Below are 25,914 nucleotides of genomic sequence, written 5' to 3'. Positions count from 1 at the left end.
GAAGAGGCTGGCTTTATAGACAGAGAAGGGCTGAAGATAGCAAAAACTATCTATCTAAAAGAGAAAGAGTGGTCATTTCAAAGTTACTTTCCATGTTTCGGGGGACAGGGAGACAAAACGGGAAAGATAACTGGTTCCCGTCAGGTGACTTCAGGTGACTTTTTGTCATGAGGATGAAAACACGGGGAACTTCTTTGTCATGCCCATTAAAGACTGCAACTGGCCTGTCTGGGGAATTGGCTGTTCTTTCTTCTGATTTCTTAGAAGGTCAGATAATAACTTATTTTCCATTTGGTGATATGGAAATTTAGCATGAGTGGCTCCATTTTGACTTTTAGAGTGGTTCATTGGGGCTTGGTGCAGGAGCTTAGTCCAAAAAAACAGGTTGCTATAATTTGTGTTCAACAGCATATGCTTACTATATGATCAGCCATTCCATTCCTAGGTTTTTGCCCAACACGAAGGAAAACATAAGTCCACACAAAGACTTGTACACAAAGGCTCATAGCAGTTTTACTGATAAGAGCCCAAAACTGCACAGGATGCAAATATCCATCAGCACATAAATGGATACACACATTGTGATATATGATATATCCACACAATGGAATATAACTCAGCAATAAAAGGGAACAAACTATTGATACATGCAGCATCATGAATAACTCTCAAAATAATTATGCTGAGTGAAAGAAGCCAGGAAAAATAATTAGAACAGGGCATACTGTATGATTCCATTTATATACAATTCTAGAAAATAAAAATGAATCTATAGTGACTGAGAGCAAATCATGACTGCCTGGGGAGGGGGTATGGAGACAGGAGGGGTGATAGGGAAGGTAAAGGGGGTAGATGTGTTCACTATCTTGATGGTGGTGATGGATTCATGGGTGTGCACCTGTCAAAACTTTTATTTTGCACTTCGAATATGTGAGGCTAACTGTATGTCAACTGTACCTTCATTAAGTGGTTAGAAAAGTGTGAGTAAATGTCCAAGAAAATGTAAAATACAAACTTACCTCTTACAATGTTCCTTTTACTCGAAGGTGTATGATTCATCTGTACAGTAAGGAATAGGGAACTTCCTACTTTCGCCTCTTTGCAATACTCTCAAGGATGCCCCTGGGACACAGACCAAGGCACCAGAGAAGAAAGTACTGTCAAAGCTCCTCCTTACTACTGAGAATGGTGAAGAGGCAGAGAGGATGAGCTCAAAAGCAGCATGTTTTATTCCAACCCGGAATATAGTTAGATAAGGCATGCAGCCTTGACCTAGGTGTCACGTGGAAGAAACAAGGTCCTGCTGCCCTCATGGTTGCTCACTGATGCCCTCCTTGCCTTCAGAGGTTTGGCGATCTTTCGCAGTAGTTGGGAAATAGGAGAAGTAAGATTATTAAATAACAATTGCCATCCTTTCTGTTCCTCCACTCTATAATCCATCTGAATCCTGAACATCCCGAGTCAAAGCACCCCATCTCTAATGCCACATTGTCTGGGACAGAAATACATACAGAAAAGGGACAGATACCAAGCCCTACCCTGGACTCATCATGACAACTGTTGTAAGAGGTACCGTGGATGCACATTCTTAATCGTCTTCTCCCACGTTTTTCTGGCAGTGAGGAGGTTTTAATTTTACTATGAGTTTTTTTATTTTTATTTTTTACATCCAGGACCTCTGCAGCAGTGCTGCTAGGTGTGAGAGATGCGTCTGTTGCTTGTGAAGTGGGAACATGGAGAAGGTGAAAGGGCAAGTGGGAAGCAGAACACAGCCATGACCTCTTTACAGCAGGAGCTGTCTTCGATCAGTTTTAGGAAAGCAGTTCTTGCTTTCATTCAGTCTCTCGTGCCTGTGAGCCTCTTGTGCCCCTCGCCCTGATCCGAGGGCCCCTGATGCTGAGGGATGACCCTGGCCTTCTGAACTCCGCTCCACCATTTACTGAGCAGCTGTGTGCTGCGTGATGTGGGGGTGGTGACACCTACCTTGCAGGGGTTCTGAGAAGAGTAAATTGATTAAAGGACTTTGTGTAGCACAAAGGGCAGCCGGTACAAATACATGGCCCTCGGAAAACCCCCTTCCCTCCACATTTGGACAAAGGGCTACCCAGCACCTACTGTTTCCTGGTTAGAACCTGGGGCTCTGCAGCAGCCACATGGCCTGGGCTCAAACCCAGCTCTACTGCACACCAGCTATTTGACCTGGGGCAGTTTTCTCCTCTGATGCAAAATGGAGCTAATAATAGAATCCACTCTGGGTTTGCCGTGAGGCTGAGGCATGGAAAGTGCTTAGAACAGTGTCAGGCATAGAGCAAGCACCCAAAATTATCACCACTGTTACTGAGCTAAGCACTGGGGGTTCAGGCCTGTTTCTGCAATCTGAGTCACAGACATGTCAAAGTAAATGTGAGAAGTATGATCTTCAGCTTCATAAAAATTGCTTTGTTGACAAAATTCGAAAATATAACCTAGCATCCTTTGGGGAACAAATGATACCCATCCAATAAATTATGCATGAAACAACTCTCTAAGACACCACTAGTGAAAAATGAAAGTATCCCTTATAGGGCCTCCCCTTCTCCATTTATCCAAATGAGAATTTGCCTCTCTTCCTCCAGCCCTTCTTACATTGTCTCCTTTCTGTCTCTTGCTAGAATTAAGAATTGAATGGTCTTAAAGATCATCAAGTCATGTGTGTTTTAAGTTTTTATTTTGGTAGAGATGGAGTCTCACTACATTGCCCAGGCTTGTCTTCAAGTCCTGACCTCAAGTGATCCTCCGTCTTGACCTCACAATGTGTTGGGATTACAGGCGTGAGCCACTGCACCCCACTATCAAGTCCAGTGTTTTATATAAGAACTAAAGAGTTGAAACAGGGCCCATTCACATCAAGGGCATATGGTTTGTACCCTAAGTAGAGAAAAGAATAGGAAGGGGAAGGAGAGGTCAGTGCGACTCACTCTACTGTCACCATTCTCACCTGAGCAGAATCCTGAAATGCATTCATTTTCTAGTGGACCCTATGGGGCTGGCTAAAGAACTAACCTGGGGACTCATAGTGGTAGCTAAAGTCTTCATATCTGAACAAAGTAATGTGCTTTCCGGATATCTTTTCTAAGAAAATCATCAGAAACTAGGATAAATATACAATGATGTATTCCCCAGAATCGGTCCCCTCAGGAACAACCTTAATGTCCAACAATAAAATGAAATTTTAAATTCTAAGTTTCCCTTGTCATGGGAAAATGTTCAGGATATAATGTTAAGAATATAAAACAAAAATGTAGTACAATCTGTACTACATTAAAAGACATTTACAGGAAGAAGAAAGCATTATACTTTTCTGTATTTAAAAATATCTTTAATAACTGTTTTTTGTTTTAAACAGGGTCTCACTCTGTCACCTAGGCTGGAGTACAGTGGCACCATCACTGCTCACTACAGCCTTGAACTCCTGGGCTCAAGCAATCCTCTTGCCTCGGCCTCCCAAAGTGCTGAGATTACAGGCATGTGCCTGGCCCTGTGTATTATTTTATAATGGAAAAATTATTTTTAAAAATCAGGGTAAGAATTCTGTTTCCTATATGGCATTAAGATAGATACACTGTGTGTTCACCCAACCAGCATTCATTGAATAGACGCTGAAGACTCAAGAGGGAAGGGAGGGAAGAAGGCCAGGAACACGTATGAGGCAATCAAAACGTGCCAGGAGCTTTGTGTTCCTCACTCTATTCCAACATCGTAAAATCCAGGCAAAGGTAAATGTAATTATCCCCCTCCTTGATTTTATGTTTCTTAAATGAATGAGGACAGGGGATTTCCAGAAGACAGAAAGGAATCCCCGTCTCCGGGCTTGTCGCGGAGGAGAAGGATTTGGCCCAGCCGCCTCTGCTTCCTTGCTCATGTTTTTTTTCTCACCACATCTTGCTGCCCGAACGCTCAGGAAGCTTTGGCTCCACTTCTACTGCCATTTGGAGTTTGATTAAAAACAAAATGCGGACCACGTTATCACAAGTGCTTTCAATACATGTTTATTGCAAAACCACAAGCACAGTAACCATAATGTCAACATAACCGTATTTCCTAACGGAACAGGAGATCGCCATGCCTAAGTGTGTGCGTTTTCCAAAGAAATGGCGGCTTATTTGGAAGCTCACACGCCGTGAGTGATGACGAGAAGCCCTATTGTGAACTAGGAGTTCTAAACCATTAAACATTTAATTACCACTTTGGCAAAGCAATGCACATTACCATTTCTACAATGGAACAGCACAGAGATTTTAAATGCATCTTTATTTTTTAGAATCTTCAGTATTCACAATATGCAAAATGAAGCAGCATTTTAAGTAAAACTCTATGCCAAAACGGTTTCTTAAAAAGTCTGGATTAAAAAGAAAGAAAACCACACATGAATAATATTTATCAGTGCTCACAGTTGACACTAACTATAGTTTTTTAAAAGAATAAAAATACTCAAGACTTCAACATTTCCTTACAAAAGTATACTTGGCCATAAAATAAAAATCTATAAAACCCCAAATATTACAAAAGTAAAATGCAAAAAAATTTTGTATACAAATGTAATACAATCTTTACATGGTAAGGATTATTTAAAAACACACAGAACACTTCCTAAGTGTGGATATGCTTGGGAGCTGAACTCATCACACACCCCTGCTCTGACCATTGCACAGACCTAGCAGATGGCAGAGCGGGTGCATGGCCCCCGGCGTTGAGTCTCAGTGTGGCAGGTTTTAAGCTCCCCCCCGCACCCATTCATACTTGCTTTATCTCTCGTACTGGAGAAGTTTGCTCAGGCAATGGGGTGTCACAGGAGCTGCGGCACCTGCCTTCCAGGAGCCTGTACATAACCTATATCCTAGTGTTACTGCTTTAAAATCAGGCCCTGGAGCTGGGAGGACTCTCAAGAGATGACCCTGTCCTCTGGGACAGTCCTGACCCACTCTGGCAGCGAGTCTACCGCAGCCTGCTGGAGCACTATTTCACTCTGGCGGTCAGAGGGTTCCACTGCAGCCATTTCTGCCAAAAACTTTTTCCAGGATGGACCCAGATACCGAACAGAAAAGGACTTTGTTCTTTGACTTCTTGATATCCTCTTCAAAGAAGTCAGGGGCATCAAGTGTCGCCTGGGACTGGAATGAGGGAAAGGGGAGGGGATGAGTTGGAATGAGACTCAAGGCCCAAGGCCGAGGGGAAGGGATGGGGGTCTGTTGGGCATGCTAGGATCCACCAGTGTGGAGAGTGCTGCAGGCTCCCTCGCCAGCAGAGGCCTCTGCTCTGGGTTTTTGCCATCATTCTATCTCCACTGCCGGCTTCCTGCTCTGACTGTAATGTGGTGCAGAGCCATGAAAGCCAGACAACTAATAGCATAAAATGAGGCCAAATACACCTTGGCTCGAGAACAGACAGGGAGAACAATAAAGTGCTTGGGCTTTGGAGAGTGATTTTGGTTGGACAGGCTTCCTGGCTTGCTTCTAGGTATGTGACTGAGAGAACGGAGGCAGATGGAAAAGTCTGGATGGAATAAGAGATAGTAGCTTTACTTGGATTGAAATCCCCTTAGACTACCAGAGATTTCTCTGCATCCAAGAACTGATATGAAAAGTAATTACTCTGGCAGAATGCATGAAACACAATAAAGTAGGTATAGAAGGCATGCCTTCAATCAGAGAACATTTCTTTAGAGGGGTGATTGTGAAATTTAAAGACATTTGAAGAAAACACAACTCTTCCCAGGCTGCAGTGTATGTCTAGATTTACACTGCGTCCTCAGAGCACAGGAACCTCCACTATGCCAGACGGGGCATCTGTGAGGCCAGCTTCCCCAGATGGCTGGTTCTACCTTCTAGAGTTTCCACAAGCCTTGGAGTCAGCTGCTCACATTTAAGAGAAGGAAGGAAGTGTGAGATGCCAGACTGTTTCCCCACCTCCAGCTCCACAACTCTTCATGCTGGGGTCCTTTGCCCTGACTTCTTCTGCCTGTTTCCCCTGTCACTCTGTTTCTTGACCCCTCCCTCCCTCACACCCTCATTCTTTGAAAGAACTTCTAGTGCAAAGGGGAGTGGCTCTGGAACTGATGACAGAGGGAGGTTGTAGAATCTCCATACCTCGAGAGATGAAAAGGCAGCTAGCCAGACCCTCTGCAGGCAGGATGTGCTTGGAGGCGGGAGGCTGGGCCAGATGACTTGGTGAGAATGAGCCAGCTTCAGAGTTCTGCTTTTCAGAACCTGCTTCCACCACAGCTCCATGCCTCCAAGCCTCCTCCTGTACTTTGGCTCCGCACACATATTAACAAATATGTCTACAGGTCTGGCTTCTATTTCAATCCTCTTCCACTGCGGTCTCACAGATCTCCTTACATGATCCCTGTCTCTCCCTTGGTAGGAGGCTCTTTTGGCCTAATCCCATGCCTTAATGAATGAATCCTGGCAGATCTGAAACCTTCGAAAGCTTGTTAGCTTTCCCTAAAAACCTTTTCACTTATTTTCAAGCCATCAAAGCAGATTTATCTGCCTTTCCCTTCAAAGGCTATCCGGGGGCATTTTTTAATTCTATGAAGGTCACACATAACTATATATTGATTAGGGACAGCATGGATTTTTAATGGCCCAAGGAAACAGGATTTAGAACATATTTTCCCAAGAGAGTAAGATCCCGTACAGGAACCAAGACAGCTGTACAGATGAGCTACAAAGCTTCCAACAGCCCTTTGGGGGGCGGGTGTTGCTGGCTCTCAGTTAGTTTTTATGAATGGACTCACTGGAATGCAAATCTGCGGGCCAGAAGGCTGATTTGTTTGCTTCTGCATCCTCAGTGCCTAGCCCAGTGGCCAGCACGAAGTGGGAGCCCAAAACATGTTGGTGAATTATTAAATTATTAGCTACAGATTCCTCAATCCTGGTTCTTTTTTAAAAAAATCTTAATATGATCTGCTTTTATGATACAATCCATGTCTGACTTTAGAGTGTTCATTATGTTCAAATTATATTACAAAGTAGAATAGAAAAGATCATATAGTCTGCTTTAAGATGAGAGAAACAGTTTTCCTAAGAAAAATTAAAGCTTTAAAAAAGAAAACATGAATGAAACTTCAGGACCTAGATAACCAATAATTTACTGGTAAAGGAATACTGACAAAAGAGTGAAAAGGTAAGGGAATCAGCAGTTGGTTCAATAGAGTAACCTTTTCCCAATTAGATGGAAGGATAATTATAGGCAACAGAATATAGCATGGAGCTTCTGTGCCTAGGTGGTCTATATTAAGCTTGAGTAAAAAAAGAACAAATATGGGGGCTTCTCTATTCTGAGATAGAAAAGGGTCAAACATTAGGACTAAGGTATCAATTGATTTTTTTCCTGAAAAGGTCAGGTACAATTGGCAAAAGAGGAGGGAGGCCTGGGGGTGGGGATTCTTTGGGACATGGGGCAAGGATCCTGGAGCCAAAACCCAAAGGACAGCGGAGGTTTGGAGGAGAGGGATGGCTTCACTGGGGACACCTGTATTACTTACTACAACAATTCCTCAGCAACAACTCATTGACAAGGAAGGGTAGTGCAATGTGACTCAGTGAATTCAGGGAAGGACTAAGAACCACCACCCCCAACACACACACTGAACTTTACTAAGCAGGCCCTATTCTTCCTATGGCAGGTAAGATGGGATCGACCCCCTCTCATGACTTCTTCCAGGCACTTTCTGAGTCACAGACCTAAACAGAAACAGGTAGTTATGTGTGTAGGCCAAGGAAGTGATTTTGTTTGGGACTTGTGGATGCAATGTATTAGGATGGAGGCGGGATTTTCTTAATGCTTAATTTTCATAAGCCTCCAAAATGACCTATTTCTGGTGGGGAGGGAAGTGAATTCGGAACTGGGGGCATTTGTAGTAAATGAAATAATTGGCAGGAACTAAAACCTGCCCTTTTTAGCATTCTTTGGGTTTCTGCAAAGGGTCAGGGGGCTGGGACTTCACTAGCAATGCATCAAGTGTGATTCGGTTTACTCACAGGTAGAAACCTGAAGGCTTTCTGCAGTCTCCAGCCCCCAAAGTAGCTCTGCTCTATGTGGCTAGCTGATATCCCAAATTCTACCATTAGAAAGCCCCCTTTTGGTGTTTAGTCTTTGTTAGTATTCAAATTCCCCTTAGAAAGGAGACCCACAAAGCCTTGTAAGTATATGCATCTTAGCATGTATGCATTTGTTAAATTTTGTCTTAAGAGAAAGCTGGGGTACCAACAACATTCCCAGTCTCCCATAGGAGTAATAACCCATTCCTCAGCCACGGAATGATGGAAGGGTTGGGATTCCTCATGCTAAAATTAATTCTGTGCCTCCAAAAAGATCCAGGTCTTCCTCATGAAAGGAATTTCAGTGGGGCAGAATGTCTTTTCCTCGAAATCAGTTATGGTTTATGATATGAGGATAACATATGGGCTCCTACTATGCATAATTATTTGGGAAACTGTCACTTGCTCGTTGTAATTGTTAGTTCAGGAGTGTCTTTGTTTTTTTAAAAACCTTCTGGCTGGGCATGGTGGCTCATGCCTGTAATCCTGGCACTTTGGGAAGCCAAGGCAGGTGGATCACTTGAGGTCAGGAGTTCGAGACTGGCCTGGCCAACATGGCAAAACCCCATCTCTACTAAAAATACAAAAATTAGCTGGGTGTGGTGGCGCATGTCTGTAGTCCCAGCTACACGGGAGGATGAGGCATGAGAATCCCTTGAACCCGGGAGGCAGAGGTTGCAGGGAGCCAAGATTGCGCCACTGTACTCCTCGCAACAGAGCAAGGTGCTGTCTCAAAAAAACAAAACAAAAAAAATTCTTTGTTTTTCTGATTTATCTTTCACTGCCATGTAATTGTACATATATAATTACTCTGTATACAGAATGAATAGAAGTATACATGGACAAAGGAACGAATAGATATAACAGTCTGAAAGTTTCCCTAATGCTGGTACCTGTAACACATCACTAACAGGGCCTTGTAGAAGTTCCTTGTTGGTTTAAAAATATAATGTATAAACTAGGAGTACTGGTGGAAAAGTATTGCATTCACGTTTTCTACTTTCGGCTGTGTGACCAAGAGGTGTAGGTCACAGAACTGTAAAACTTTTCAGCAAAAAGAAACATCTTCTCTGACCCTCCTATTTTAGAAGTGAGGAAGCCAAAGTTCAGAGAGAACAGATGACTTGCCCAAAGCCCCAAGGCTGCTTGGCAGCCGTGCAGAAGACAGAGACCCAGACTTCCTGACATTGAGGTTGGTCTTCTGGTTCACTTCTCTCTCACAGCTATTAATATTATGCTCATATTATAGTCACGAGGAAGTCTTGTTGGCCAGGCATGGGGGCTCACGCCTGTAATCCCAACACTTTGGGAAACTGACATGGGAGGATTGCTTAAGTCCAGGAGTTTAAGACCAGCTTGGGGAACATAGTGAGACCCCTTCTCCACAAAAAATAACAAATTAGCCAGGGGTGGTGGCATGCGCTTGTAGTCTTAGCTACTCAGGAGGCTGAGGCAGGAAGATCACTTGAGCCCAGCAGTCTGAGGATACAGCGAGCTATGATCGTGCCACTGCACTCCAGCCTAGATGACAGAGACTCTGTATCAAAAAAAACCAAACCAAAACAAAAAAAAACCTTGTTTACTAACATTAAAAAAAAAAAAAAGAGCCTTGTTTACTAACACTTGAGTACAGATCATTCCTTGACATGCTGAAACTTTGCTCTTATTCTGTAAAATATCTGCACAGTGTACTGGAAGAATCTGACCATGTGGAGATGGCATCATTGCAAAGCAACTTACAATTCTTTGATGCCTCAACTAAAGATGTAAGTTCAAGGATTGGCTTTCCTATCTGACCCAACAGTTTTGATTTCTACAGGTGCAAACCCATGCTGCCTCATAATGAATCCGGCCACACCAAAGGACTCGTATCTGGTTTGATCTGATTCTGGCGAGCAAATACAGTACCCCGACCCGGCTCCCAGAATGCTATCTTAACATCAGATGACAGATTTTTCTCTTATTGCATTTGATAAATTTAATAAAGCCTGCGTTTCATATATAAAGTCCTTTGGGAAAATAAACAGCACCTGCAGCTTATCTCCTCCCACAGACACTGAAAAAGCAATTTCTTCTTACTGAATGTGGATGCAGCATAAGATTTCATATGTTCACGTACAGGGCTCACGTGAGGGGGGTACTGCACAAATGGAAACACGATGGTGCTGGGCAGCTCTCCAGCTTTACAGACTGCACATGCCTTGGTCATGTTCATATTTAAATAAGAATGAACTGGTATTTCTGAATTGGAAGAAACCTAAGGGAACATCTTTGTTCACTCCCTCATTTTAGAGATGTTGCTAAAGGAGAAATGAAGTGACTTGCTCAAGGTCAAATAGCTGAAGTCACCAGGCCAGGGTTAAGAGCCAGGCTCGTGGGCTCCTACACCAGTGCTCTTTTTCTCTGTCCTTCCTAGTAGGGTCCATGAAGAATCTGCTTGCCTGGGTCTCTCCTCTCCACTGCTGGCAACTCAGAAAATCTGGGTGTCACATAGCTCGCTCCCAAGCATGGTCAGAAATAAGAAGACAACACCAGAAAGGGGAAAGCTGCATGGGCAAGAAGACAGGAAAGAAAGAAGTGACCAAATGAAGCTGAACTCCTGGCCTGCTACAGTTCATCATTTCTACTGACAGCCTGAAAGTTAGGAAAGACACAGAAGTTGACCAGGAAACGATAAGAATTATCAGAATCTCCATTAGCTATTTTTTTAAAAAATGAAATTGCACAAGCCAGGCTGGGCAACATGGCGATACCCCATCTCTACAAAAAATATAAAAAAATTAGCTGGCCATGGTGGTATACACCACCTATAGTCTCAGCTACTTGGGGGGCTGAGGCTGGAGGATTGCTTGAGCCTGGAAGATTGAGGCTGTAGGGCTGAGATCACACCACTGCGCTCAAGCCTGAGTCACAAAGTGAGACCCTGTCTAAAAAAAAAAAAAAAAAAAAAAAATTGCACAAGATTATTCTTTTGACTTCTGTTTTCTACAATATTGTGTGCCTCTGCTGAGACGGAAGCCAAGCAAGCCCTGTCGAGGAAATTTATATGGATTTTGTAGGTCGGTTATTCACTTTCTTTTCTCACAGTACAGGGAGCTTAGCTCATAGTGTTAAGAACAGAAATTGTATTTCCAGTAAGAAAACACAATAGTGTATATTGGAACTCAACACAATAGTGCATATTGGAGCTCACTTTTGAACTTTAGAATATGATAGCGCCTGACGGTACATAAGCAGGTCTATGAAACATCTATATTAACCACAATATGCTACATTTGGCAGATTCATCTGGGAGACAAATAAGGATCTCAGAAACTCATATGGTCCAAGAAAGAGATTGCTAGGTGCCTCGATTTTAAATGCCTCCCGAGTTTTTAGACATAGATATGTAAATGCATACACAAGTTTCCTCTGAAAGAATGAATGATGCTTCCCTCCAGAGAGAACGGATTAAACAGCATGTTTGTATGGAGGTAGACTTTACTTTCTATTCCTGTGCTATTTTATAACAGTTACACACTCATGTATTTCTCATGTAATTTTCAACACTTTAAAAGAAATGAAAAAAAAAATACTTAAAAGAATTACTTATGGCTAACACATTGGTCATTTAGGGATAGAATGCTAGTCTAGGAGCCGAGTGATCTGCCAAAACCTGGCTGTGTCATTTAACCTAAAAGGTTCTCTACTGATTTGTAAAATGAGGTGGCTGAATTAGATCATTTCTTTGATTCTATGATCCTTTTGGGTAAATGGGAAAGCCAATTTGAATTAGATGAAGTCTAAATTAAATAGTACTTTAAAAGAAGTATCATTTTCTAACATTAAGGTAAACTGACAGTTTCTCCAAGTTATCCTTGCCATTTTGTTCAAGGTTGCAGAAGCTGCCTTTATAAATCAGAAGAATTTATAAAGTAGGGAATGCAAAGAGTTCTGTGATATTTGGGTTGATTTTCTGGTATCCCCTTTGGAATCCCAAGCCTTACAATGTACTATGTCCAGCAAGCACGTTTAGAGTTAAAATAGCTTGATGTGTTTTGATCATTTCATCAAAGCTACTGAAATCAATTCTATTCTTTCATTTTTTAGCTAGGTTAAAAAAAAGTTTAATTCTCCCTTGTTGAATGAACAGAACAGCTGGGGCTGGGTAGCTTTTTGTTCTCTCTTTTTGAGAGTGGGCTAAGATGGAAAGCTACTGTGTGAGGCATATCAGATTCTAGAGCACAACCAAAAGACCACATAAAGCAATTAGCCCATATTCTAAAAATGCAACAAGTAATAACTATAGAAACTTGTTAGAGACCTTTGTAATTCCCATTTCAAGGAAATACTTGAACTTCTAAGACTTAAGATGTGAGAAGACCTGTTAAATCTTTCTGGAGCACCTGGACTTACTCATGTTCTGAGCTTGCTAGTGTCTTGTTCAGGAGAGGAAAGACTGGGCGTATGGCCTTACTTCCTACCCACAATGAGAATGGATTTCTGCCAGGGACCCTGGGGAGGGGTCGAGGGTGAAGAAGCCTTTGTCAGAAAGTCAGTTCAAGAAAGTGGAAGGTCTCAGGGATAGAGCTGAGGTCAGATTCATCCAAGGGTTGAGAAAGGTATCTGACGAGTCAGAGCCTCAGAAAATCATAAAGTGATCTAAATCCTGACCACAAACAAATGTAAATCAGAGACTGAGGGCCATGTAACTGCCTGTATCACTCCCATCCCCCTGGTCAGAGATGACACCCTCAAGGGACCTCTAAGGGCCTTTGTATTAGTTCCTGGAAGCCTCTCCTAAGTTTGAGGTTCCATCTGAACCAGAAGGACACATGAGGAAATGAGAGCTCGAGAGCCAAGCTGTCTGCTGAGTGGGCAGGCCACCCTGCCTCTGCTGAGCACAAAGCACCCCAAAGCCCACTGTAAAGCCCTGTTCTAAGACCGCCCAGACACGTCCCCTCTGAGTATTGCTCACATTTCCTAACAGACCAGCACACTGTCTGATAGTAAAGAAATAAACTATCTTGTCTCTTCTGCATGAATATAATTCCAAATCAAAGTGGAATTGCATTTTTCTCCTATATTCATAAAATAAGTTTGATAAAATGTTCTCATAGTTTCCTGCGTTTCTTTTTTAATATGACATTTTCTTCATATCACAGCTTTAGTACTTGCCTTAATATGGCAAAATGGTAGTAATTTCTGTAATGATTTCAGGGACAAATGTGCAATGTGATTTTTTAAACACTAATTTAAAGCAAATTTGCTAAGCATTTTTATTCAGTCTTGGGCCTAAAGTGAAGCTTGTACTTACGCAAACAGTAAGACGAATGCCTGGATTTTAGTAAAACAGTAAAAAAAAAAAAAAAAAACTAATTAAAAGTTAAGTAGATGGGGATTTAATCTCTTCAATTTAAAATCCCTTAGCTTAGATCTCTCATTAGAAGGGCTTCATAAAAACAAGCTGTAAACATTGTCCATAATTAAACACGAATATATGATCTATGAAAAAACTTGGCCCTCAGGCCATATATATTTAAATATACAAAATTCCATTTGTATTTGATTCTCTCGTTATTAGCTCCATCCTCCAGTGAAACGCATTTGTGTGTACAACTGTCTTGTTCCTATACCTCCACCAGGGATCATATTAAAAAATGCTTCTTCCCATAAACTGTGAAGTATTAATTGATAAGCCACAGGGAACTTGCACTACAGCATGTCCTTACCAATTCATAGTTTATGGGACTGAATTATTCATCGGAATCTTTTTACATGATGTCATTGCAACCCAAGAGCTAAGAGCTGTCAGAGCACCTACAGGATAGTGATGGAGAAAAGAGAATTTTACTTATAAACCAAATAATCACCTCAACTTAATCCTTGTACTTCCCATACTCAATAATGGAGGCTTACTCTTAAGCCCTATCATTTCTGAACATGGAAGGTATTCATGCACACCCAAAATGGTCTAAATTAAGCTGCAATTCTGTGAGGTAGGAAAAAAACGCCTGGTTTGGGAGTCAGAAACTGTGAGCCTCAGTTGTACTTTACCTCTCTAGAATCATTTCTATAAATTCTAAAACGAGGGTTTGGATTAGTGAAGGGTTAAGATTTCTTTCAGCTGTAACATTTCATTAGGATTCTATAATGGTTAGAAAGTGTAAAGAAAGCAGCTGGTCTATTTTGATGCATGATAGAAATAAAAAAAAGAAAATATGATTTGCAATATTCAAGTAAACAATGCGTAATGTTCTCCCCACCCCCAAGCCTTTTGGTTCCCTTCCTGTCAGGTTTGGTATATGAAATTGTTGATCACTTAAAACAGCTGCAGTTTGTAATTAGAACAATTACCTGCTGGAGGGGTAAGAACATACAAACAAAATACAGGGACTCATCTCACCTCATGTATTCTAAAAACAAGAATTCTGAACAATGCAAGAATCTTTAATCACTACCCACTTGGGATGTTTTGAACTAATTAGTCATTTAGGTAATACTTTTAAAGTGTTATTCTACTTTGTGTTAAAAGAAGAATTAAGCCTGGTATGGTGGTGCATGCCTATAGTCCCAGCTACTTGAGAGGCTGAGGTGGGAGGATCACTTGAGCCCAGGAGTTTGAGTCCAGCCTGGGCAACATAGTCAGATCCTGTCCCTGAAAAAAAAAGTGCAATTAACCATAATTAAAATGCTCTACAGAAGAAATCTTACTATAGCAGAACTTTATACCATAACATCCTCAAACATAATAGTTCTGACTAAAACCAAATACCTTATAATTCTTCCCTCTCCTTTCTGTATTCCCTCCGAAGAGGAAGGGGTGGTGCTTATTTAGCATCTGGTTCATGGTCTGTGGATATCCTTAATGGCTGGCTTTGAATCATTTTCAAGGAGTCTGCCTTCTTGGCCTGGTATGGTAGCTCACACCTGTAATTCCAGCATTTTGGGAGGCTGAGGTGGGTGGATCACTTAGGAGTCTGAGACCAGCCTGGGAAACATGGAGAAACACTGTCTCTACTAAAAACAGAAAAATTAGCTGGGCGTGGTGGTGCATGCCTGTAGTCCCAGCTACTCGGGAGGCTGAGGCGGGAGGATCACCTGAACCTGGGATGTGGAGGTTGCAGTGAGTTGAGATCGCACCATGCCACTGCACTCCAGCCTGGGTCACAAAGCAAGACCCTGTCTCAAAAAAAAAGATTTCTGCCTTCCTTTTATTTCATTTTTATTTCAGAAGAATGACAGAATTAACTGGAACTAAGTCTAGCTTTTGTTTTTTTCTTCTCTTTAGCAAGTTCCTTAGTTCCTTCAGTCCTTCTGCTATGTGAGCAGGGTGTTTATAAAGACAGATGATTTAAAGATGACTGAAGACAGATGTTAAATTTGAACGGTTTCTTACTTCCCTAGTTTCACAAGTTAGGGTCTTAGAAGTTGCCAAGCAACTTCTAAGGATGCTCCTCTGGGACCGAGGTGAGTTAATGCACAGCCTTGTACTTGCTAAGGGGGAGGGGAGAGAGACTTGGGGATCTGCATATGGGTGTGTCATGGCGTGCACAGGTGCAGAGAGGAGCAGAGCCCAGTGTTGCCCAGCTTTCCTGAACCATACTTCACCACCTTGGCTAGTAAGAGCCACTTGCACTCTGTCCAGAAAAACACACAAGTATATATACTTAGCTGACAATGAAGGTACAATTTCAAGTGAGGAAAAACAAGAAGAGGGGCTGGAGGAAGCTGAGAATAATAAAGGTATAGTCGTATTCTTGACTTTTTGGGAAAAGGGTTGGTTTCTGTGTGTGAGGGGAATGATGTAAATAAGAATAGTGGTGATACCATACTCCCACTGCAGCGTATTTTACGTCACGGTGAAATCCGTTTCTGAGAGCTACCCAATGTGGAACTCTTACTTTTTAAAAAGCTATCGTCTGTAGAAAGAAGATAGGTACTGGCAAAACACTGCCCTCTCAAATATGCTGACTCCACAGAGAACGGAGTATTTTACAACCTAAGCTGAAACACAGGATGTAATTCAGAAATCATTCCACAGGGCTGAAAGTTTCAATGTGATAAATTATTATTTTTAAACTAGGGTCACTGAATAAAACCTAACCCTGGTAAATAATGGTTGGCTCTGGACGTTACATCTCATGCCACCATATACAGGCAGAAGACACAGTATGTCTATGTGACTTGTCATTTCATTTGTAACAAAGTGCTAGATCCTAATGGAATTACATTTTTCATACAATATTTAATGTAATTATATTAAACATTTAGTCACCCTCACATAATTATTTAAGGGCCTAGTAGATGAAATTGTATTTCACAGAAACAAGGATAAGTTGAGATGGAGACACAGTGCCTATGCTCGGAAGTCACTGGAAAGCACCTGATCACCATAGTAAAGATGGCCAAGGGCTTCTGACCTGATTAAAATAAGGAGTCATATAAGAAATGGCTTTATTAGAAAAAATGTAGTGTACACATGGCTAATTTCTATCATCGATATACCTCTTGGCTATTTTATCATTAAAATTGGATACAGGGTTTGAACTTCTTTAGAAGTTAGTGGCATATCTTCCTATTCTGATATGTGACTTAGGGAAGGCGTTATCTTCATGTGATAGACACCCTTTATTTCTTTTCATAATTACAAGTAATCAGTAGTTTAGCACTGGCACAAAACAGAGAGAGTATTACTTAGGTAGTGCTTTATGTGTAAGAAGTCACACTTCCAACCCCAGAATCAGGCACAGGTATGCCATCTGTAGAGTTTTAAAATCCCCTATTATCACTCAAGTCTCCCATTATTATTATTACCTAGTAGTAATTAAATTAATGTGATAATCTGTAACCTAACAAAACCTCTGAATGAAGTTTCTTTCTTCTCCCTCTTTTCCTGTTAGATGTGCAATTCCGAGCAAATGTGCAGTGTGCAGTATTGATTTCCAGCCTCCTTTTAAACTCCTTCAAGTCTGTGCTATTACACGGAGACAACCACATCAAGATAGAGTCTGTCATAGGATTCCCTGAAGCACAGAATGAGGAGGAGACTAAGCAAACACGACCCGGGAAGGCACCAGTTGAACCAAGACAACTCTGTAAGACAAAAAACATGCAGTTTTAAACATTCATGTATCACCAGCAGACCACCACCTGTATGCCGGAAGGGGTCTGCTCTGCATTAAAAAGTACTTATAATAAATGCATCCTGGAAGGCCTAGAAACTGACTTTCAATAAACAGTGACAATCTGGAGACTAAGTGATGTGTGTAATATATGAAGGGGCTTCCATGTGGAATATTTTAAATCAATATTGTTCATAACTTTTCATCAATTTAATCCACCTTGACTTTGGTTACAAAATAAATTACTTCAAAGAAAAAAATCAATCACCTTTAAATGTTAGTTTGATAATTATTTTTTAAGTACCCTCTATCACATCACCTGTCCCTGTTTATAAACAGCTGATGGATTAAAAAGACAAATACGAAAATCACCTGAATTTTGGGATAACACTTGTATATATTTTGGATAGAAGTATCTATTTCTCAGCAAAAACATTAAGTAGAAATCACCGTAAAATAGATTAGAAAATATATTTAAAAATAAAACATACAAAAAAATCAATCATAATTCTGCCCCCAAAGAGATCACTGTGAATATTTTGGCTTATTTCTTTCTAGTCTTTTTCTTTTTTTTTTTTTTTTTTGAGACGGAGTCTTGCTCTGTCCCCCAGGCTGGAGTGCAGTGGCCGGATCTCAGCTCACTGCAAGCTCCGCCTCCCGGGTTCACGCCATTCTCCTGCCTCAGCCTCCCGAGTAGCTGGGACTACAGGCGCCTGCCTCCTCGCCCGGCTAGTTTTTTGTATTTTTCAGTAGAGACGGGGTTTCACTGTGTTAGCCAGGATGGTCTCGATCTCCTGACCTCGTGATCCGCCCGTCTCGGCCTCCCTCTAGTCTTTTTCTATACCAGCATGAATGGTTATGTATGATGCCAATTATTGGAAAACCTATAGGCATCATCTGAATAGTCAATTCTGTTGTTGTTTGATTTAATGTGTCAAGAACATAGTTCTTCAGAAATGCTCTCATGAATTCAGGACTCTCCAACAAGACAATCTTGAGCCATTTGCTACCAACACACACTGACCACTGTGGCTGCCTCTAGCTGCTTCCTGGAGCTCCGGGGACCCTAGGGCTGTGCATCTGTTCAGCCTTCCTCTACCCCAATCCCATCTGCCAGTTAATCCCAAGGCTCTGAAGTGAATAGCTCCTTGGCATAAAGAGGTTGGTAAAGGTGGTTGGTACAACGTTTCTAGTTTAATATCCATTCAGCAGTTTCAATTAAAAAAATAAATGAGGAAAATAAGCTCCTTGGTGCCTTTTTTCTTTTTTGGTCACTGTTATGAGTTTGTATTTTCCCTTTGTACTTCTACAAAATGCTAATTCTGCCTTAATCTTCAAAAGTCATCCTAAAGATTTCCACACTGCTGCTTTAGTTTAATCCATAATTCATATGGCTAAAGGAGCAATTTATGCTCAGGAACGGAAATCAGAAGACTGGCAAGAAAAGGTACTACAATACCTTTTTTTCTGTAATATGCTCACAAATATAGCCTCCCCACCTCTCAATTACTATGTTTTAAAAGTCAGACATGCTATTCTATAGCATGTAACAAAGACATGTATTTCAATGGTATTTTTATGCAAAGCTGTTTTCTCTGCTTTACTGGGATTGAACATAGTCTAAATACTCAGAGAAGCTGTGATCTATGAGATCTGGTCTTCATTCTCATGTTTCTTGAAATGACACACTGGGCATTTTCTGCTTTTATGTTGACTATAGAACCCCTGGATTTCTGATAATTTTACTAGGCAAAAAGAAGTAGTAAAAAATTAAAAAGTAGTAAAATATAGACAATAGCATTTTGTTTGTGTTAAAAGGGAGAACTTGGACTTCAGGGTCGAATTTCAAGCAACAGATAAGTATGGTAATTGACAAAACGGTTTACAACAATGACAGTTGCTAAATCTTAGAGACTGTATTTTATGGGGAATGAAAGCAACACACATAGCAACAATCAGCTTGTCCTTGCTTTTCTTAAACTGAGAAACTTGTCAAATATAGCCAAAACAGACCTTTTATTTCAGAGTTATTATTAGAATTGTAAAATCATTTCTTCTACATAGGTTCAGATGAAATCTCTAAAAACGTCTCATAATTGCTCTTTAGCGCCACGGTTTGTTGACTGGTTTTTACTGTGTTCCTCTCTCTGAAAAGTCAAATCCACTTCTCAGTAAATGCCCTTGTCTCGGTCAACTGCAAGTGTTCTTTGAAATTATTTGCCTTTTTAGAAAGCAAAAGGTCAGAGATAGAGGAACCTCTACATTTTCCTGCTGAAAACCATTCACATAAACCACTGTTTAGGCGCTCTAATAAGCAAGGAAATAACTTGCCTAAAAATCTAATTTGACTTGGCAGTAGCAAAGTCAACTGCTGTCCTTTCTGATCCTGATGTAGATGAACTAACAGAATCCTGAGCCACTGAATTTTTCGTATTATAATTCTTTTCAACTTTTAAAAGAAGCATGGTTTTCTAATACTCCTTCCCTTTGCCTTTCACTAGATAAAATATAAATCCACACTTGAAGGCAGGCCCCTACAGTCTGCCCCATACTTCTGCTGGGCCACTATTGTCTACTACACAGCAGTCGCAGTACTCATTCTGCCACCTTACAGTTTAGACAGGTGCTCGACCTTACTCAGTGAAGTGGGCTCTGCACCAAATGATGAGGCTCTGTTGGGACTGAATTAATTGGGATTTTGCTCATCCTCTTACCTTATTCTTCTGGAAGCACTGTTGTACTTTTCACTTCATCTTTCCCTTCAGTGACGCCATGCTTTCGGTTTCTACCACTTATAAGTACTTGTCTGTTTCCAGCTACCATCCTCCAGAAACAACTTCCTATTTTCTTTTATGATGATTTAATAAGATTGTTTCCTTTCTCACTCAAGGTGAGCAGCCAGCTGACCCCATGATTTCCCAGGATAATGCCCTGCTATCTTCATTCCACATCAATTACCCTGTAGATTTTACAATCACATTCCATTATTCTAATTCTTAGATATAAAATTACTTCTCACTAGTCCACATCTGTTGAACCTGCTCTTTGTTTTCCTGGTAACCATTAGTCAACGCCTCCCACCTCTGCTAGGCCCCTGAATCTTTTGAGTGACAACACAGCTTCACATTCATGGTCAGCCACTTTAAAATGAAAGGACTGAGATAAAAATTGTGATGCTTTTAGCTAAAACCCGCTGCAAAGCTTCTAGAACAAAAAGTAACAGACAACACAAACTTCAGAATATTAAACAGAATACATTTCAGAGCACATAAAGGATATAAGAGCATTCTCAAATTGATTTTTCTATGTAACGTTATTAGAATAAAGCATCACCATGCTATATCAACTCAATGAGATTCTCAAAACAAACACAGGAAGCAACTCAGTTTTACAAATATGCTTATATTAGGGAGCAAGTAACAACATTTTTTTTGAAAGTGACCTTGAAAAATCCAAGTCAGTAAAACTCTAAAAAACTTCTGACAAGGTTCCAGGTACCCAAAGCAGAATTTAAATAGGACGTGGAGACCCTGTGACCCAGGGGTCCAAATAAGCCAGTGGCATTGGTACAGGAGCCTGAATCACATTTGCCCTCAATGACTGCAATGGCTCTATCTGCAAGCAAATCGCCAGCAGAACCTAGCTTGCTAGGCAAGGCATTCTATTGTGGTCATTTTGGGGTTAGTCTGTATAGCCCTAAAAATTGTCTGATGTATTCACTTATCAGATAGCACACTGTAGGGGGAAAAACCCTAGTCAGGAAGTTTAGTATTTCCTTGAAAAGTGACTTAAAAAACCACAGATCCTTATGATGATTAAAATTCAGGACTTCTAGGTGGGGTGTGGTGGCTCATGCCTATAATCTCAGCACTTTGGGCGGCCAAGGCAGGTGGATTGCTTGAACCCAGGAGTTCAAGACCAGCAAGGGCAACATGGCGGAACCCTATCTCTACAAAAACCACAGAAATTTAGCCAGGTTTGGTGGTGCATGCCTGTGGTCCCAGCTACTTGGGAGGCTGAGGTGGGAGGATCACTTGAGGCTGGGAGGCTGATGTTGCAGTGAGCCATAATGGCGCCACTGCACTCCAGACTCGGTGACAGAGCAAGGCCCTGTCTCCCCCTATCCCTAAAAAAATCAGGCCTTCTAATCACATAATAGTTGAATTTTGACATATAATTAACTTGTGGGTGAGTTTTCAAGTTTCAAAATAACTGAATAATGACGTATGAACACTAGCTTTAATGGAAGGGGATTCAGTTTATCATATAAAATGTTTAGGGTACTAGGCTGCAGAACTAACAGTTATTGTTAGGAAACAGTTTTACAGAATTTTTAGATTTGCAATTTATGTATAATCATACCTCAGACCACAAAGAATGTGGACCTCTGCTGTAGGACTTTTAGGGCAAGATCAATTAATCCTACTGAAAACAGTTTCAACACAGATTTCATGGTTCTAGTAACTTTAGCCCTAGAGAGATGTGGACGATGTTTTCGTGTATTCATTATGCACACTCATAGATACACATATAAAAGCATTTCTTTGCAATGGAAGACTAGATATTTAAATTCCTAGCATCAGTCAGCTAATTATCTAGAAGAAACAAAACAAACATTGGTGGGTGCCAGCTGTGCCCTGGACTAGGCTCTTTCACAGGTATCTTCTCATTAACTGCCTAAATGTCAAAATTTAATGAGACCTTTTTCCTGGAAACCACCTTGGTGGATTAAAATTAATGATTATTTAAAGTTTCATAGGGTACTATGCTCACTACCTGGGTGATGGGATCATTTGTGTCCCAAACCTCACTGTCATGCAATATACCCATGTAACAATCCTGCACGTGTACTCCTTGAATCTAAAATAAACATTGAAATTATTTAAAAAATAAGTTTCACTTTTGTTCACAATAGTCACAAAGTTTAGGTGGAAACTTTTTAACATCTATATAGACATGTGTAAGAATACATGGTCAGAAACCAACCAAAAAGAGGGAAGTTTTGTTTCTCCCAGCTAGATGAATCCTTGATTATATCAGAAATGGGCAGAAATAGTACTAAGTATTTCTTCTGCACCTTCTGCCAAAGAAATAGAGTATCTGCTTGTATCTGGTCACTATGAATTTGCAAAATGAGGAATGAGCACTGACTGACGTCAGTTCCATTTAATTCACTCCAGACACTAGATGCTGTTAAACAAGTCAAAACTGCAGCAGGACCCAGGAGAGTGACAGAGATAAGCTACTAGCCAGGCAAAATGGTCAGGTGTGCACGGAGCTCTGTTGCAGTAAGACAGTTTAGGGCAGTTTCCATTATTGGTGTCTTCCCTGCCTTAAACTGATCAATAAAAATGTGTTTGTTATATACTAGAGACCATAAGCAAAAGATTTATTGGGAGATAACATTATCTGGCATCTGCTGTTGTTCTTTTTAAATACTGGGAGGATAAAACTCTATTTCTAGCTGACAGAAAAAACCATGCTCTGCTGGGCGGCACCGACCACTAAGCAAAGCTGTGCCCACCGGCTGGAAAACTGCTTCTACCATCCCAGGGGGCACCACAGCCATCTCCGATGCTTTACCAGACAGACAGGCAATAAGCCACTTAATTTAAATTGTGATATAACTGAAGTGGACTAAAGCTGATATGTAACGATTGTCAGACCACGCTGTTGAGAAAACTAATTGGAAGCAAAGAACCTGATTCCTGGTGACGGCGCTTTTCCCAAATGGAAGCACGTGTTTCCAGGACAACAAAGAGTGGTCTTCTGACTTCATTAATATCACTCTCCTTCATATGATAAACCAAAGTTGTATCAGGTTTAGCAAAGACCTACTTTACCTGCATTACTGATTGACAGCAACAATCTAATACACTATTCATTATATTAAGAAATTCATCTATCCTACGGACACTTTGTGCTGGTGGGTGAAAGTGCTATGCCAGAAGTTGTCCAAAACCCAGGGATGATTCTGTTTCACACTGGCTTTGCAAGTTTCTGGCCAGGTGCAGCGACTCATGCCTGTAATCCCAGCACTTTGGGAGGCTGAGGTGGGTGGATCACTTGAGGTCAGGAGTTCCAGACCAGACTGGCCAACATGGTGAAACCCCATCTCTACTAAAAACACAAAAATTAGTCAGGCATGGTGGCATCTGCCTGTAGTCCCAGCTACTCAGGAGGCTGAGGCAGGAGAACTGCTTCAGCCTGGGAGGCAGAGGTTGCAGTGAGCTGAGATGGTGCCACTGCACTCCAGCCTGGGCAACCGAGTGAGATTCTGTCTCAAAAAAAAAAAAAAAGTTTCAAAATTTGTTTTCCAGTCAAGGAGGTTAGCATGGTTATTATTTCAGTTATAACCCTGTCAGAAACATTCCTATAAATAATTCGGCCTCTTGGAGGTCGCATTTTAGAGCATTCCTTACATTGGGTGACTTCCTCTCATTTATCAGGCTTTAAACTCCATATACACTCCTAACATTAAATTACACCCTGTGTTAAGAGAGATTCCAAGTAGTTTTTAAAAAGCAATACACCAGAGGTTCTCAATGAGAATCTGCATATTTGAATCACCTGGGCTCCAGCCCAGGTTAATTAATTCAGAAATTCGCAGGGCGGGGAGTACAGGGCCGGGCCAGGGAAAAGCGAGGGTGCACTTGAGCTAGAATGCATTTTAAGAAAAGCAATTGAGGAATTTTTCTTTTACTGGCAATGCAAGCTCACATTAAGTAATTTGCCTTAGAGACTTCTCCATATAAAAACTTCTATACTGACCCAAACTTTTCTTGTAACACATTTAGACAGTAAACAAAAAATCAAATTTCTTACCTGTGTGATAAAATGTGAGAAAAAATAAAAGTACTCCCATAAATATATTACTTAAAAAAGTGACGACTCCACAAGTAATTCCTTCTGGGACTGGGTAGACAGTTTCCACAAAAAGCTCAAAAAATATAGGTACACTGCTATTCAAGAACACTCCCAGGAGAATACAGGAGGCGTACAACGTCACTAAAATAAAAACACAAACATTTTAGTTCCACGGTAGTGGCCAGGCGTCATATCACACAGATCTTTGGGGTGTTCTCTTTCCCAAGTATTGACTCAAAAATGTCTTCTCTTTTCAAAGGTAGTTGATAAAGTTTGACAAAGTTTCACACGTCTGCCAGCTCTCTGCTGTGGTTTTCTGGAGTAGACACAACCCATTTTATTGCTGGATGGGTACCAGTTTATTTCCTTTATCTTTCTGGTGGATTATTCCAGAGCACAAAACAATTTACCACTATCATATAATTAAAAGGATTCTTCTCCTGCTTGGTCACGCTCCTTCAGACTCATTCCATAATTTTAGAAAGAGAATGTAAAATCTAAGAATAAATGTCAGAAACATTAAATGTTACTGAAAATTACATATTTAAAGAGATTGGTTAATAATTGCTTTCAAGCACAAAATAAACATTATGCAGTATGTAATTTCTTGAGAAACACAACGGAATTAGTCCTCAATTTTGGAATGGGTTTTAGGTCAACATTTTTTTTTAATGAGTAACTTTTCTGAAACACAGAAAAAGATTCCATCCAGAAATGTACAATTAATAGTGACTAGGATCCCCAATCAAACCATAAAAAGTCTATTAACACTATTCTGTGGCAAAATCTATTGAATAAGGATGTTATTCTTATAAGAAAGTCTGGGGAAATATACTACAATTAATTTTATCATTGCTACTACTGTCTCTCTATAAACCTTTGTTAATTTTAACTTGAAGGTGAAAACAGAACCTGAAAGGAAAAAATGATACCCTATTTAGAAACCTAAAACATGTCTCTATATCCTAATAAGTATATCACATTCACTGATAATAATGAGTAGAATTTATCCTAAGTTTAAGGTTACAAGGAAAATATTTTTAATAAAAATATTTGTTAAGGAAAAAAACAATCCTGTATGGGAATTGCAGAAAGTAAGGAAGTTACATTAAATCTGTTATGTATTATTCACACACTCACAGAACATATCAAATTACCAAAGTTTACCACAACTGATGCAATCATCAACAGTCCATGACATTGTTGAAGGGGTAAAAAAAAAAATAATAGTATACACTGATTTCTAATAGAATTTCTCTAATTAACCTCCACTCTTGCTTCCCCCTCCAATTACATTAGTCTTTGGGGATTATAAAATATTTAGTATATTCTGATAATACAAATAGTTGGTAATTACTTTGACTGTTTCTTTGAATAGAAGATGGATATGGAAATAGATAACAAAAGAATCACTTAGTGAATAAAGAACATACTGCTGGCTAAGGCAGTGACCAAATTATGTGCACAATTACTTGGGAAGCATCTGACAGCTATGATAAATACCACTTAAAATGTGACAAAATTTTCAAGAGATTCTTAAAAACAAAACATAATACTTCATGTTCACTATATATCTGCTAGATGTAGATCATATAAATCATCACATTTCCTACTTACATATGACTCATTAGTGGTACATTAGGAAATCTAGGGATGGAATATCACTGGTGGCTTCTATAGAGTATTGTATTTCCAAAACATTTTAGAATTATTTATTTACTATTATTATTATTAAGATGGAGTCTTGCTCTGTTGCCCAGGCTAAAGTGCAGTGGTGCGATCTCGGCTCACTGCAACCTCTGCCTCCCGAGTTCAAGTGATTCTCCTGCTTCAGCCTCCTGAGTATTTGGGATTACAGG

At 40.5% G+C, this 25,914-nt stretch overlaps 1 protein-coding gene across 2 annotated transcripts in view; it reads right to left on the bottom strand.

Moving 5' to 3' along the window:
• Positions 1-15,440: 15,440 nt before the first annotated feature.
• Positions 15,441-25,914, bottom strand: part of SLC49A4 (solute carrier family 49 member 4) — an 84,706-nt gene continuing 74,232 nt past the window's right edge. The window contains exons 8-10 of one of the 2 annotated variants that reach the window (XR_002520297.2): positions 24,014-24,196; positions 22,890-22,980; positions 17,051-17,159 (exon numbers count right to left, since the gene is read on the bottom strand). Coding sequence is in view for 1 of the 2 variants with exons in the window: in XM_021934121.2 (XP_021789813.1) it covers positions 17,044-17,159; positions 24,014-24,196 (299 nt within the window). In the remaining variant the exon portion in view is untranslated. Of the gene's footprint in view, positions 17,160-22,889; positions 22,981-24,013; positions 24,197-25,914 lie in introns of both variants that reach the window. The other variant, XM_021934121.2, reaches the window with a different exon arrangement.

This window comes from Papio anubis, chromosome 2 (assembly GCF_008728515.1).
Source record: "Papio anubis isolate 15944 chromosome 2, Panubis1.0, whole genome shotgun sequence".
NCBI classification, from domain to species: Eukaryota; Metazoa; Chordata; class Mammalia; order Primates; family Cercopithecidae; genus Papio; species Papio anubis.
The sequence above is the reverse complement of the archived record's forward strand: the minus strand, read 5'-3'. Positions and strand labels throughout refer to the sequence as shown.